Consider the following 14,824-nt stretch of genomic DNA (forward strand, 5'->3'; position numbering starts at 1 on the left):
GTCTCGGGGTTCGCCTTCTGCTGACCCTAAGTACTGAAAGCTATGCAGTCAGCCCAGTGAACCAAGCCTACCCTAATTTACATTGTGACAAATGGAGATCACTTTGTTTAGAACTGAATGGTTTACAACCAAACTCCTGAGGGCCACGCCGGTTACAACCAAACTCCTAAGGGCCACGCCGGCCTTCAGTGGTACAGGGAGAACTTCAAGTGGGCCTGATGTTGCATCTCTCAGCATCACATGACTGCTCTCTTGTGGAAGGCAAAGGAGGCAACTCCAGGTTGAGACTCCCCAAGTTTTCATCCACAGGTGAGGCAAGAAATCTGCATAAATTGGTCACACACTTTAGGGGTGACACCAAATCTATTTAACAACTAGCCCGGCCTTGGACAAATAGAATGGACAAGAGAGCGGCGTCCTGGGGGGTTCCACCTGTGCTGAGCATAGCTCTTTAACAGGATTATGGGAGGTAGGGAGGGTAAATTCCAGGGGACTACAAGTGTATGGCTGGAGAGGATGAGGCATGTGGGGAACTAGAGACAGCAGCTACGTCAGGCGATGTGAAGTAATGCAAGAGCCTGATGACCAGTACAGGCCGACAGACCAGCCAGGCACACCTGTGTGCACACACCCTCTCCCTGTGTCTGGAGACTCAGTTCCCAATTGGGGTGGGCATACCTATTTCCCAGGATAGAAGGATTAGTACAGTGCCATCCCCACACTCAAGGCTGCCCTCTCCTCTATTCTAGCACACACCAGAGCCTCTCCCTCCTGCATTTGGGCCTCTGCGGTGTAGGCCTGCATATTTTAATCCTCTAAATAAAGAGTTTTTAAGAAATATCAATGCCTGACCCCATCTCAGAATTTCTAGGGATGGGTCCTTGATCTTTATTGTACAAATCTCCCCAGGAGGTTTTGAAACACAGGGAGGGTGGCGAGCCTCCACCTCAGACCACGGATTCCCATACCCCAGAGATGGGGAGAGTCACCTGGGACGCATTCACGACGACAAAAGGCAAACTCCCAGTCCGGCCCCTAACACTGGAAGATTTCCAGAAATCTGCAGCTTTGGGAGGGTCCTGGGTTTTGACGTGTTTACTCTCAGGAAGGAGAGAAGGTCCCCCAGGCAGCCACGGAGGCGGGCTCCGTGCCGCCCAGCTGTCACCTGCGCACCGCCACAGGTGCACCGTGCCCTGCGCGCATCCCCTCCTCACGGAGCCCCAGCTGAGCTTCCTCCCGCCCGGCGAGCCCGCTCTCGGACAGCAGGGTCTAGGTCCCGGTGTAGACGGCTCGGAGTCCATGTGGCCCCGACATCCGTCGCGGACACGCCTTAGGAAGGCCAGCTGTGGGTACCCAGCGCGGCCGCCGCGGGAGGGATGGCCGCGTGGTGGCGCCCACCTCGCGCGAGACTTCGTCTGGACAAGCCCGCACCTTCTTTGATGCCCCCGGTGACGGAGAGGAAGTTCCGGAGAACCTCAACGCGCAGACGTGACACGCCAGCCTCGCGCCAGCGCGCCGTAAGTGCGCAGGCGCGCCAGCCGTCCTCTTTTCTGCTCTTCCTTCTCCCGGTCTCCAGACGTCAGCGGCCGTTGGGTCCTATGTCGCGCCGGGCCCTCCGGAGGCTGAGGGGGGAACAGCGCGGCCAGGAGCCCCTCGGGCCCGGCGCCCTGCAGTTTGTCCTCCACGATGACGATGATGCGGAAGAAGAAGGTCCAAAGCGGGGTCCAGGTGGCCGGCGCTCCCGGGGCGCAGGCAAGGAGGGCGTCTGCGTCAACAACCGGTTCGAGCTGGTGAGGAACCGGGCTGCCGGGGGTGGGGGCGGTGGGAGGGGGCGGTGGGAGGGGCGGGGCCCTGATGTCACGGGGGCGGGGCGACTCGTGGTCTGGGCTGCAGCTGGGCGGGGCCACATCGGCGGGTGGGGCGGGCGGTGTGGTGGGCGGAGCTACGTTGGTTCGGGCTGCAGCGTGGAGGCCGGGCGTTGCGTGTCTGGGCTGCCGCGGAGTGGGCGTGGTCGTGACGCCTTGGGGGCGGGTCCGCAACCTGTGGTCGGGGTCTCAGGTCTCAGGCTTTGGGGGGCGTTCGCTTTAGCTTAGGGTGGGGCGCTGCGTCCAGGGAGCACTTGGGGGTCCGGGCCCCTATAGACCATCTCGTCCCCTGCTCGCGCCCCGGGGCTGAGTGTTCTGCTTGCTTCTCGCTGCGTCCCCTGAGCAGGTAGATGGTGGATGTGAAGTGAAGGAGTAAACGCCCCCTGGGGATTCTTCAGCTGGCCACAGTCAGTATCTGGGCTTGTGCGTGCATCGTTTTCGTTTGGCTTTTCTGACCTCCCTGTGCGGGCAGAGTGTCCACGGTGTGCCCGACTGGTTGAACAAGCAGCAGGAGGTCTGAAGGTGATGGGGAAACCAGCGACTCTTCTTTAGCTCGTTCTTGGTCTTGGATTGCACCCAACTTTAGGTAAAGTTGACAAGTTAGGAGCCTATCATAGATGACAGAGAATGTGGGTGGGCTTCCAGTTCTGGAGTTTGGTTCCGAGATTATCGACCTCCCCTCCAAGGTGAGAGACGGCCTTGCGGTGGAGTCTGGGGTGGAGGTGGGACCAGGCCCTTTCTTCAGATTCCCTGCAGTCTCCTTTTTCCTGTTCTGATCCTGAAACCAGAAGCAACTTCCTCCTTTCTACCCTGTTTATTGTCATGCTTCCTTTCTTTTTTGACATTTTTATCATAAAAAGATTCAAACATGTACAAAAACAAGAGTAGTATTAACCTTCCTGTGCTTATCTCTCAACTCCCACAATTGAACACACAGCAGGCTGTCTCCCCAGTATTCCTATCACATCCTGTGTTCTTAAATTTGCCAGTCATTTTTCTGATTTCTCTCAAAACACCCAAGTCTTCTCCCCCATCTCACTTGTTCTTATCAGTTTGTACTGTATTCGGCCATCTCCAAGGACGTTTGATTGTGTTGTGCTTCCTCTTTCCCATATGCCCCACATTTGTCATCTTTAACAGCCATAGCTTTTCTTTGGAGGACATTTACACATTCCAGGCACTGCTGTTGTACCACAGGATTCTCGTAGTCTGGGAAGGAGGTCATATTGTCCTTGTGAAACGAGGTAGTAAGTGACACCTGCAGAGTAAATCCAGGCTTTCTGACTTAAAACTTGTACTCTTGACTATGTTTTTTTTTTTTTTTTTTTTAAGATTTTTATTTTATTTATTCATGAGAGACACAGAGATAGAGAAAGAGAGAGGCAGAGACACAGGCAGAGGGAGAAGCAGGCTCCATGCAGGGAGCCTGATGTGGGACTTGATCCCTGGTCTCCAGGATCAGGCCCTGGGCTAAAGGCAGCACTAAACCTCTGAGCCACCCGGGCTGCCCTACTCTTGACTATGTTATGGTTTTTGTCTCCAAAGCAATTTTTTTTTTAAGATTTTATTTATTTATTCATGAGAGACACACAGAGGCAGAGACACAGGCAGAGGGAGAAGCAGGCTCCATGCAGGGAGCCCACTGCAGGACTCGATCCCAGGATCAAGGGATCATGCCCTGAGCCAAAGGCAGATGCTCAACCGTTGAGCCACCCAGGTGTCCCTGAAGCAAATGTTTTTAATGTTCCTGTTGAAGAAGAAAAGAGAGTAAATGGACAGGGGGGTGGGCAGAGTGTTTGCAAGAAGTGGAAAAAGTGTGAAGAGAGGGGTTACATGTGAAGGGAAAGAAAGAATACTGATGTGGACCTCCCCATGAGATCATGTCAGTGGGACTCACGGTCTGTACCTGTTCAGGATTCTGCTGTCTGTGTGTTCCCCTGTCACCAGCTCAGGTGTCCTGGTCTCGGGATTCATACATCCAGCTCAACATTTGTCCCTTTTTAGACCTTTCACAGATCTGTCAAACCCAGAGTGTCCAAATGTTAACTGCCTTTGCTGCCTCCTCCAGCTTTCCCTGTCTTGGTAGAGGGCATTTCCATTTTGCCTCTTGTCCATGCTGCAATGTGAAGGCATCCCTGAACTGCTTTTTTTCTCTCACAATCTACACAAACCTGGGCCACCCTGTGGCAGTTCCAGGTGCAGCCTGTGGTTCGAATCATCACCGTCCTTATACTCAGTCCTGCTGCTCCTCTTGTTCCTTTGCAGTCTGAACACAGCAAGCACAGTGACCCTGTTCGGCATGTGTCTGTCCTCAACCCTCCTTTCTTTATAACCCCCCCAACGGTCCCATGAGCTCTTCTACCTCGTTCCTTTATAATCTTGCTTACTGTGCTCTGGCCATGGTGATCTGTCCTCCTTGCCATCTCCTCTGCCTTTAACACCTGTATTTAGGTGTCATGTGGCTCACTCCTTCTTCCTCAAGTTTTGGTCAGATACCACTTTCTCAGTCTTGCTTCCCCTTCCTACCTGCTTTAATTTTTTTTTTTAAATAAATATTTTTTGGGGGATTCCTGGGTGGCTCAGCGGTTTGGCGCCTGCCTTTGGTCCAGGGCATGATCCTGGAGTCCCGGGATCAAGTTCCGCGTCGGGCTCCCGGCATGGAGCCTGCTTCTCCCTCCTCCTGTGTCTCTGCCTCTCTCCCTCTCCCTCTCCCTCTCTCTCTCTCTCTCTCTCTGTCTGTCATAAATAAACAAATCTTTAAAAAAAATAAAGATTTTATTTATCTGTTCATGGGAGACACACACAGAGAGAGGCAGAGACACAGGTAGAGGGAGAAGCAGACTCCATGCAGGGAGCCCAATGTGGGACTCATTCCTAGGTCTCCAGGATCACACCCTGAGCCGAAGGCAGCACTAAACCGCTGAACCACCCAGCCTGCACCCTACCTGCTTTAAAAATACTCTTACCTTACCTCAGGGCACCTATGTCAGGTGGCTGCAGGTGGCTCAGTCCGGTAAGCATCTTACTTTTGATCTCAACTCAGATCCTGATCTCAGGGTCACGAGATTGAGCCCCATGTCCTCAGACTCTGTGCTCTGCAGAGAGTCTGCCTGAAGATTTTTTTTCTCCCTCTGCCTCTTTCTCTGCACTCACTCTCTAAAATAAATATATCCTTAAAAAAAAAAAAAAAGTACAGTTACCCCCTTATTCCCATTCCCCTTCTCTTCTTTCTCATTTTTCCCTCCTCCCTACTGAAGTATAAGCTTCTTGGGAGTAGAGATTTTGCTATTGCCTATCGTGTTTCCGCCACCCTGTGTCTGGCACCCAGATATGCAGAAAAGTTACTGCATGAGTCAGCATTTCCTCTAAGAGGACCAGCAGGTATTGTCTCCAGCCAGAATGTTTGCATACAGGCTTTGGAGTCAGAAGGACCCAGATTTGAATCCTGGCTCCATCTCTTCAGAGCTGTAAGAATGTAGATAAGATACGGTCTTACTTCATGGGGTTGTCATGAGTGATACATGAATTAACATGTATAGCCTTTAGCCCAAGCTGGGCATATAGTCAACACTCAGCAAATACAGATACTAAAAGCCAAGTGAAGGGTGCAATAGAACTTAAGTAGAAACGTGACCCTAAGTTGTTTACTTAGAAACATTTCCAGGGACCAGCAATGCTATCCTACGGAGAAGAAAGAGCAGAGAGAAGCTCTCCTTTGTTAGTTTATGAATTTATTCTCATGACAGGCTCTTGGGTGAGTTTTTTTGGCCTTAGAATAGAAGTTTTTCCTATTTCATTCAGAGTAGTTTTTAAAAACCAGCTTTATTGAAGTGTAATTTGTACATGATAAATGCATCTGTTTTAAATGTATAGTTCAGGTTTTGCAGCATAACATACTGTGCAGCCTTTGAAGATGATGTAGAATAGAATTCAGTATTTGGGGAGTCAAGAACTACTTTGACTATCTGTTAAAAACCCATAAACACACTTTTAAAAGATTAAAAAAAAAAAAGATCAGATTTTAAAGCACTGAGAAATTTTCCCTCTAAATGAGGAAGATCAGTATTTTATAAAGAATTGCATTTAGGAGATCCCTGGGTGGCTCAGCGGTTTGGCGCCTGCCTTCGGCCCAGGGCATGATCCTGGAGTGCCAGGATCGAGTCCTGCGTCAGGCTCCTTGCATGGAGCCTGCTTCTCCCTCTGCCTGTGTCTCTGCCTCTCTCTCTCTCTCTCTCTCATGAATGAATAAATAAAATCTTAAAAAAAAAAAAAAAAGAATTACATTTAGCCTGTAAGCAACTCTAGGGCTGGGGACACTCAACCCCATGCAGTTGAAAATCTGCACATAACTTTTCATTCCCCCGAGCTTAACTGCTAATAGCTATTTATTGGAAGCCTTATTGATAACATAGAAATCTATTAACATGTATTTTGTATGTTATATATATTATATACTCTTTAAGCTGCAGAAAAAATGTTATTAAGAAAATCATATGGGGGAGCACCTGGGTGGCTCAGTCAGTTAAGCATTCGACTTGATTTTGGCTCAAGTCATGATCTCAGGGTCGTGGGATCGAGCCCTCCACCAGACTCTGTGCTGGGCATGGATCCTGCTTACGATTCTCTTTTCCTTTGCCTCGTGCTAACCTCCGGTGGGGTCGGGGGTAAGAAAATCATAAGAAAGAAGATACATTTACAATACTGTGCTGTATTTATTTTTTAAAAAATTTATACTAAATTCACATGCATAGTTCAAACCTCTTGTTCAAGGGTCAACTGTATGTGCATATGTCTGTCTGTTTTTAGGTACAATATAATGGCCATTCTCTGAAAACAATTGCAATAAATCTGAATTGTAAAATTATTAGTTTTTTAAAGATTTTATTTTTTATTTTTATTTTGAAAGATTTTATTTATTCATCAGAGACAGAGAGAGAGAGAGAGAGAGAGGCAGAGACATAGGCAGAGGGAAAAGCAGGCTTCGTGCAAGGAGCCCGACTCAGGACTCCATCCCAGGACTCCAGGATCATGCCCTGGGCCGAAGGCAGGCGCCAAACCACTGGGCCACCCAGGGATCCCTGAATTGTAAAATTAAATAAACCAAACTTCATCCAGAATAAGTCTCAGTGATTAGGATGCTTGTTTTTTTGTTAGTTTTTAGAGATTTTATTTATTTATGAGAGACAGAGAGAGAGAGAGGCAGAGACACAGGCAGAAGGAGAAGCAGGCTCTCTGCAAGGAGCCCAATGTGGGACTTGATCCCACATCCCAGGAGCACACCCTGAGCCGAAGGCAGAAGCTCAACCACTGAGCCACCCAGGCATCCCCAGGATTCTCTTGTTTGGCTGGAATAAGGACTTGAAATTGTACAGTGACCTTTGACTTGGCAGCATGTGTGTCATCTTTGCTTTCCAGTTTATTTGGACCCTTTGTTTTAATGGCAGCAAGCGTAGAAATCTTGGATTCACATTCACAAAAACATTTAATAACAGATGGTGTTAGAACTCTAGTAGCTTTTTTTTTTTTTTTTACCGGTCATGGGCACATTTGGTCAAGTATTAACCATAATTTTCTAAGATTCTTTTTTTTTTTTTTAAGATTTTATTTATTCATGAGAGACACACACACAGAGAGAGAGAGAGAGAGAGAGGAGCAGAGACACAGGCAGAGGGAGAAGCAGGCTCCATGCAGGGAGCCAGATGCGGGACTCGATCCTGGGTCTCCAGGATCACACCCCGAGCCAATGGCAGGCACTAAACCACTGAGCCACCCAGGCATCCCTTTCTAAGATTCTTCAAATTAAAGTTATGTTACATCATTTCTTTTGTCCTCACATCTGTAAGATTATCTTTAGCAAAATTAGTATCTCTTAATGCTGCTGTGAGTGAGGAAAGAATTAAGAATCCATATTCCAACTGTGTAATTATTTGAACAGTAGAAAAAAAGTTTGCGGTGGTTCTAGATATCTGCTGGATGTATAGACAGATGCATAAGGCTTTTGAAAAGCCCGAAGCAGGATGAACATAAGGAAAACCACAGCAAGGCAAATCATGATCAAATTGTTGAAGCCAGTGGTGAATTAAAATCATAAAAGTAGTTGGAAAAGAGACACATTATCTACAGTGAAATAGTGATATGAATGATCCTGACTTACTAGATACAGAGCAAACCAGAAGGCAATGGAGCAACATTTCTGCAGTGCTAATAGAAAAAATGTAACCTGGCATTCTATTCCCAGTGAAATATTTTTCAAACATGAGCGTGAAATTAAAAAAACGATAACTGGGTAGCCCCGGTGGCTCAGCGGTTTAGCGCTGCCTTCAGCCCAGGGCATGATCCTGGAGATCCAGGATCAAGTCCCACATCAGGTTCCCTGCATGGAGCTTGCCTCTCCCTCTGCCTGGGTCTCTGCCCCCCTCTCTCCCTCCTCTCTCTCTCTCTGTCTCTTGTCAATAAATAAATAAAATTAAAAACAAACAAAAACAACAATAACCATGAATGTGAAGTAAAGATACTTTCATTTTTTTTTAATTTTTATTTATTTATGATAGAGAGAGAGAGGCAGAGACATAGGCAGAGGGAGAAGCAGGCTCCATGCACCAGGAGCCCGACGTGGGACTCGATCCCAGGTCTCCAGGATCGCGCCCTGAGCCAAAGGCAGGCGCTAAACCGCTGCGCCACCCAGGGATCCCGTAAAGATATTTTCAAATAGACAAAGGTTAAGAAAATTCATTGCCAGAGTCATACTAAAGAAATATTAGGGCAGCCCTGGTGGCTCAGTGGTTTAGCACCTTCAGCCCGGGGTGTGTTCCTGGAGACCTGGAATCGAGTCCCACGTCGGGTTCCCTGCATGGAGCCTGCTTTTCCCTCTGCCTGTGTCTCTGCCTCTCTCTCTCTCTCTCTGTGTGTCTCTCATGAATAAATGGATAAAATATTTATTTTTTTTAAAGATTTATTTATTTATTTATGATAGACAGAGAGAGAGAGAGAGGCAGAGACACAGGCAGAGGGAGAAGCAGGCTCCATGCCGGGAGCCCGACGCAGAACTCCATCCTGGGACTCCAGCATCGCGCCCTGGGCCAAAGGCAGGTGCCAAACTGCTGAGCCACCCAAGGATCCCCGGATAAAATCTTTAAAAGAAAAAGAAAGAAATATTAAAGGAAATTCTTCATTCTGAAAGAATATAGTGCCAGGTGGAAATATGGATGAATGTGAAGGAGTGAGGAATGCTGGAAATGTTAAATATTAGGGTAAATATATAATGTTCCCTAGTTTTTAAATTTCTTTAGAAGAAGTTTGGCTCTTTAAAGCGAAAGTAATAGTGTGTTATTGGGTTTACAACACACCAAAGTAGAATGTATGGCAGTAATTGTCCTAAAAATGGAGGGCAATGTAAGCATGCTGCTGTAAAGGTCTTATATTTTTATATGAAATAACACGAGATGCATAAAAGATGCTTATTGTAAGCTTACAGCAAGTACTGAAAATAGAAAGCAGACACAGTCGGAGGTTGGCATAAATGTAGACAAATAGATCAACACTACAGAATCAAGAATTCAGAAATGGGTTTATGCTTATATAGTCAATTGATTTTTTTTTTTTTCAAAAGCAATTCCATGAGGAAGGTAAAATCTCTGTAACAAATGATGCTACAATAACTGTATGGAAAAAAATGAACTTCAATCCATACAGTCCCCTCACACAAAGCATACTCAAAATGGACCTTGGATCTCCACATTAAAGCTATAATGCTTTTAGAATAAAGTGTTGGAAAATATCCATATGACGGAGGTAGGCCAAGACTTCTTAGACTAGGTCCAGGAAGCACTAATTAATCCTAAGAAGATTGAGAAAGTAGACTTCATCAAAACTTAAAACTTTCATGCCCATCAGAAGATGTAGCTAAAAATATGAATAGGCAAGCCACACACTGGGAGGAAAAGATCACAAGACATCTATGACAAAGGATTTGTATCCAGAACATGTCTGAACAGCTCTTATAAGTCAGTAAGAAGTCAGCCCAATTTTTCATTGTGCAGAAGATTGGAACAGGCACTTCACAAAGGGCTGGCTGATACACACTTGAAAGAATATTCAACAATAGTCAAAAGGTAAATGTAAATTAAAATTTATAAAACTGTGCCATTGTATACTCACTAGAGTGGCCATATTAGAAATACTGATAATGCCAAAAGAGGCACCTGGGTAGCTCAATTGGTTAAGCATCTGACTTCTGCTCAGGTCATGATCCTAGTGTCCTGGGATCAAGTCTCAAGTCCAGCTCTCCTCACTGGGGAATCTGCTGCTCCCTCTGCTCCTGCCCCCACTCATTCTATCTCCATCTCTTTCGCTCTCTCAAATAAACTCTTCCAAAAAAAAAAAAAGGAGGGACACCTGGTGGCTCAGCGGTTGAGCGTCTGCCTTTGGATCAGGGCATGATCCCGGGTTTCCAGGGATCTCGTCCCTCATTAGGCTCCCTGCAAAGAGCCTGCTTCTCCCTCTGCCTGTGTCTCTGCCTCTCTGTGTCTCATGAATAAATGAAATAAAATATTTTTTTAAAAGATTTTTATTTGCTTATTCATCAGAGACACACAGAGACAGGAGAAGCAGGCTCTATGCAAGGAGCCCGTTATGGGACTCAATCCCGGGACTCCAGGGTCACACCCTGAGCCGAAGGCAACTGCTCAACTGCTGAGCCACCCAAGCGTACCAAAATCTTAAAAAAAAAAAAATTTTTTTTAAGGAAATACTGATAATGCCAAATGGTGAGCACATGGAGCAAGCAGAGCTCTCTGGGAGCAATATAAAGTTGTACAACCACTTTGGAAATAGATCTGACAATTCAGCATAAACCTTATACTTTATAACCCAGTTACTCAACTTCTATATACTTATCCCTGAAACTTCTACATAAATGTTCAAAAGCAGCTTTCATTCAAACAGCCCCAAATGGAAAGCCACTTAAATGACTTCTGCCAGACAGTTAAGCTAATGTAGCATATCCATACAAAGGCATACTGATGACCAGTAGTACAGGTACCAACAGGATAGGCCTCAGAACAGTGTTTTGTGTGAATGAAGCTAAACATGAAAGAAGACATGTTCTGGTTCTTTCTGCATGAAGCTCTAGGACAGGCATAAGCCAACTATGGTGGAAGAAATCTTAGCACCTGAAGTCAGCAGAAAATAATAATTGGGGGTGTTACTGTGGTATATGTTTCGGGGGTAATGGAAGTATATTATATCTTGGTAAGAGTATGGGTTACACACCTATGCATATGCCAAAACTCATATTGTATCTCCATTTAAATTTTAGATTTAAATTATACCTTGGTTCCTCCTCTCCTCCAAAAAATGGTAAAACTCATGCCCAGTGTTTATTGTTCCTCAAGACTTGTCCTGTAGAATAGCAGAGAATGTATGTGTAGTGAACAAAAACCCCTTGAAATTCTTACCCATTTGAGAACTTGAAACTGATGAAAATGACAGCTTTTGGATAGCAAATAAGATTTTACTGGGACTATTGGATAGAGTCTTTGAGTGCTTTTGCGTGCTGATAGAGATAGCAATGAAGCATGCACTATCAGCAACTCTTAAAAGGCACAAAGCTAAGTATGTCATCAGAGGGCTCCATGTGTGGGTGCACAGAGCCAGAACATTGCAGGTGAAGTGTAGCTTGGCATAGAGCTTATGAATTTGAATTTCTCTAAACACCTCAAGCTTCCAAAAGGGACTCAAGAAATAAGATCGTATGGGACAGCTGGCCTAGTTGGTGGAGCATGTGACTCTTGATCTAGAGGTCTTGAGTTCCAGCTCCACGCTGGGTGTAGAAATTACTTAAGAAGGAAAGTAGACATGACTTAATAAAGTAAACCAGCAGGGAACCTGGGTGGCTTAGTTAAGCATCTGCTTTCGGCTTAGGTCAAGATCCCAGTATCCTGGGATTGAGTCGAGTCTTGCATCTGGTGCCCTGCTCTGCAGAGAGCCTGCTTCTCCCTCTGCCTCTGCCTCTGCCTGTTGTTCCTCCTGCTTGTGCTCTCTGTCAAGTAAATAAATAAAATCTTTCAGAAATATCTTTTTTTACTTTTTTAAAAGATTTTAATTTTTTTATTCACGACAGACACACAGAAAGAGGGGCAGAGACACAGGAGAGGGAGAAGCAGGCTCCATACAGGGAGCCTGACGTGGGACTTGATCCTGGGTCTCTAGGATCATACCCAGGGCTGAAGGCGGTGCTAAACCACTGGGCCACCAGGGCTGCCCTCAGAAATCTCTCTCTTTTTTTTTTTTTTTTTTGATGAAAAAAATAAAAGTAAACCAGTAGGGTACCTGGCTGGCTCAGTCAGTTAAACATCCGACTCTTAATTTTGGCTCAGGTTGTGATCTCAGGGTCATGAAATTGAGCCTTGAGTTGGGCTGTGTGACTACTGGAGAGTCTGCCTGAGAGTCTCTCTCCTTCTTCCTCTGCTCCTCCCCCCTAGCATGCACTTGCTCACCCTCTAATAAATCGTTTTAAAAAAAAAAAGTAAACCAGCACTCAGCTTCGTTGGAGGCATTGGAGGTATCATTTGGTTGCATGCTGGAGAAAGTATGGGTGCCAATTCTCTCATAAACCCCCATTGTTTAGAGGAAATGTCCCAGGAGGCCTCATTCCAGCTTCCCCCCTTTGCTCCTGAATCTAAACTACCCAGACCACAGCTGAGCCCCTGGCTTTACAATGGTGCTACTCAAAAGAAAGCATCCACAATAGGAATTGCCATAGTTATTAGTCAGGTTGGGACAGATGCTATTTTGGTAGAATTCCAGCATTTTTGAATCGGATATGGATTTATAGATAGACAAGCATGACATACTCCTGAGTTGTGTCCTTGCCACATGGAGATCTCCATCGGTGAAGAAAGAAAGCAAAAGAAAGGGATCCCTGGGTGGCGCAGCGGTTTGGCGCCTGCCTTTGGCCCAGGGCGCGATCCTGGAGACCCGGGATTGAGTCCCACGTCGGGCTTCCGGTGCATGGAGCCTGCTTCTCCCTCTGCCTGTGTCTCTGCCTCTCTCTCTCTCTCACTGTGTGCCTATCATAAATAAATTAAAAAAATTAAAAAAAAAAATAAGTGCTAACATTAAAAAAAAAAAAAAAAAAAGCAAAAGAAAGGATGCAAAAACTTGTTCCTTTCTTTTCTTTGATACTTTCCAAACTGAGACAGTAGGTCCAAAGAGAATCTGAAAAATCACCAGATAGAGTATGATCTTAGTTTAAAAAAAAAAAAAAAAAAAAAAACTTAGGGTTTTGGGGGTAAAAGTAGATCTTGTTTTTATTTTACAGCTTTTTATTTTTCAGATGTCCTAAATTGAACATACAGTTTTATTTATTTTTGGATCTCAGTGCACTAGATGGGGTCCTTCCTGTCTGGTTTATGAAACATAGTTGTTTTTATTCCGTGTTGGACTCTTTTGTTTACTTTTTCATGGACTGGGTGAAGGGCCAGAAACGTGACCTGTACTCACCCCTGCCCCTCTCTCACTTCCAGAGTGTGTGTGCATGCCCGTGCACCATTCATTCCTTTTCACTGCTATATCAGGTTCTGTTGTGTGAGTTACTTTTATTAGGGAAGAGTTTCTCAGTAAGTCACTTCTTAGGTACCTTTTCTTCTCCTCAGTCCTTTTGCTGTCGGTTACTGTAGATGAGCTGAGCTAGAGTTCCCAGTGGCTAAATAGATAGTTGTATTTACAAATCTTTGCCCTGGGGCAGTGTTCAGGAAGGGAGGTGAGTTGTAATGTTTGGGAACTCTTATGAAGTCAGCTCTTAAGACAGAGACACCATGGAGCCACACAGTGCCTCCGTGTTTTCTGGGGTTCACTGACTAAAATGACCCTGAACGTGTCTCCCTGCCACACCTCTGCCCTGCTTTCCATCTCTGATGTAGTTCAGTATCACCATTTAATATGTGGCCAGGATACACCGAACATCCTTTTGTCTCTCATGTGTTCTTCCAGATAAACATCGAAGACCTTGAGGAGGGACCTGTGCTGAATGGGGAGAGATCCGATTGTCTGCTTACAGATGCTGTGGTGTCAGGGAACAAAAGGAGATCTCAGAGTGGAAGTGCAGACACCAAGAAAGCTGGTGAAGCAGCTGACAAAGCAGTGCCCCCAGAGCAGGTAGGTATGGGGACCAAGAGGTGCCCACCACACACGTGCACACACACACACACACACACACCCTCTGCTGTCACTTTCTGAGTTCCAGTTACCCCCAAATTCTCTTGGGACCTCAGATAAGATTTGCAGGAAATCCTCGAGATTGGTTGTGGGCATCAAGGGGACCACATACAGGGTCCCCTAGACAAGTTTCCTTGACACATGACTTGCCTCCACACTTTGGGAGGGTCTTCTTCTATTCCACAGGGTGTCTGTTCTTTGTGATTGTGTGTCTGGAGCTCTGGTCAGGTGGACAGGCCTTTGGGTGGGCATGCCTTGAAGAAATGTTAGTGAATGTTAGTGAAATGTTAGTCAAGTTAGTTTTGGGTTATGGCTGGGGTGCATGCTTGTTTACTCAGCAAGTACTTCTTACAAACTTTCTGGGTTCTAGAGACAGGTCTGCCTTCCAGGGGCCTCTGGTTGGGAGTGTGACAAGTGGGTGGACACGTGCATAGGGGCACCTGACTGAGCTTGAGGTGGTGGAGGCATTACACTGCAAGGAAGGAAAGCACTAGGTGAAGGCACAAGAGATAGAGGCAGAGGCATCATGTGTGTTGGGGGGTGGGGACAGTGCAGTACAAGGGGCCCTGGTCCCCCAGGTAGCTAAGTGTGCCAGGAAGAGTGGTTGGCAAAGTGAAAGATGAGAGCAGAGGGCAGGTGGGTGCCCTCTTAGGCCCTCTTGAGGTCGTGGGAAGCCCTGGGTCCTGTCTAGAAGTAGGGGAGAAAGTCGGAGGGAGGACCAGAGATGCAGGCCAGTGAGAGGT

At 46.3% G+C, this 14,824-nt stretch overlaps 1 protein-coding gene across 2 annotated transcripts in view; it reads left to right on the plus strand.

Moving 5' to 3' along the window:
- The first annotated feature begins 845 nt into the window (after nucleotides 1–845).
- The window catches only part of TCF25 (TCF25 ribosome quality control complex subunit), a 31,614-nt gene continuing 17,635 nt past the window's right edge, over nucleotides 846–14,824 (plus strand). For both annotated transcript variants that reach the window (XM_072819659.1, XM_072819658.1), the window contains exons 1-2: nucleotides 846–1,790; nucleotides 13,857–14,021. In XM_072819659.1, the coding sequence (XP_072675760.1) occupies nucleotides 1,377–1,790; nucleotides 13,857–14,021 (579 nt within the window). In that variant the 5' untranslated portion in view covers nucleotides 846–1,376. The remainder of the gene's footprint in view (nucleotides 1,791–13,856; nucleotides 14,022–14,824) is intronic.

This window comes from Canis lupus, chromosome 3 (assembly GCF_048164855.1).
Source record: "Canis lupus baileyi chromosome 3, mCanLup2.hap1, whole genome shotgun sequence".
In the NCBI taxonomy this organism is placed as follows: domain Eukaryota; kingdom Metazoa; phylum Chordata; class Mammalia; order Carnivora; family Canidae; genus Canis; species Canis lupus.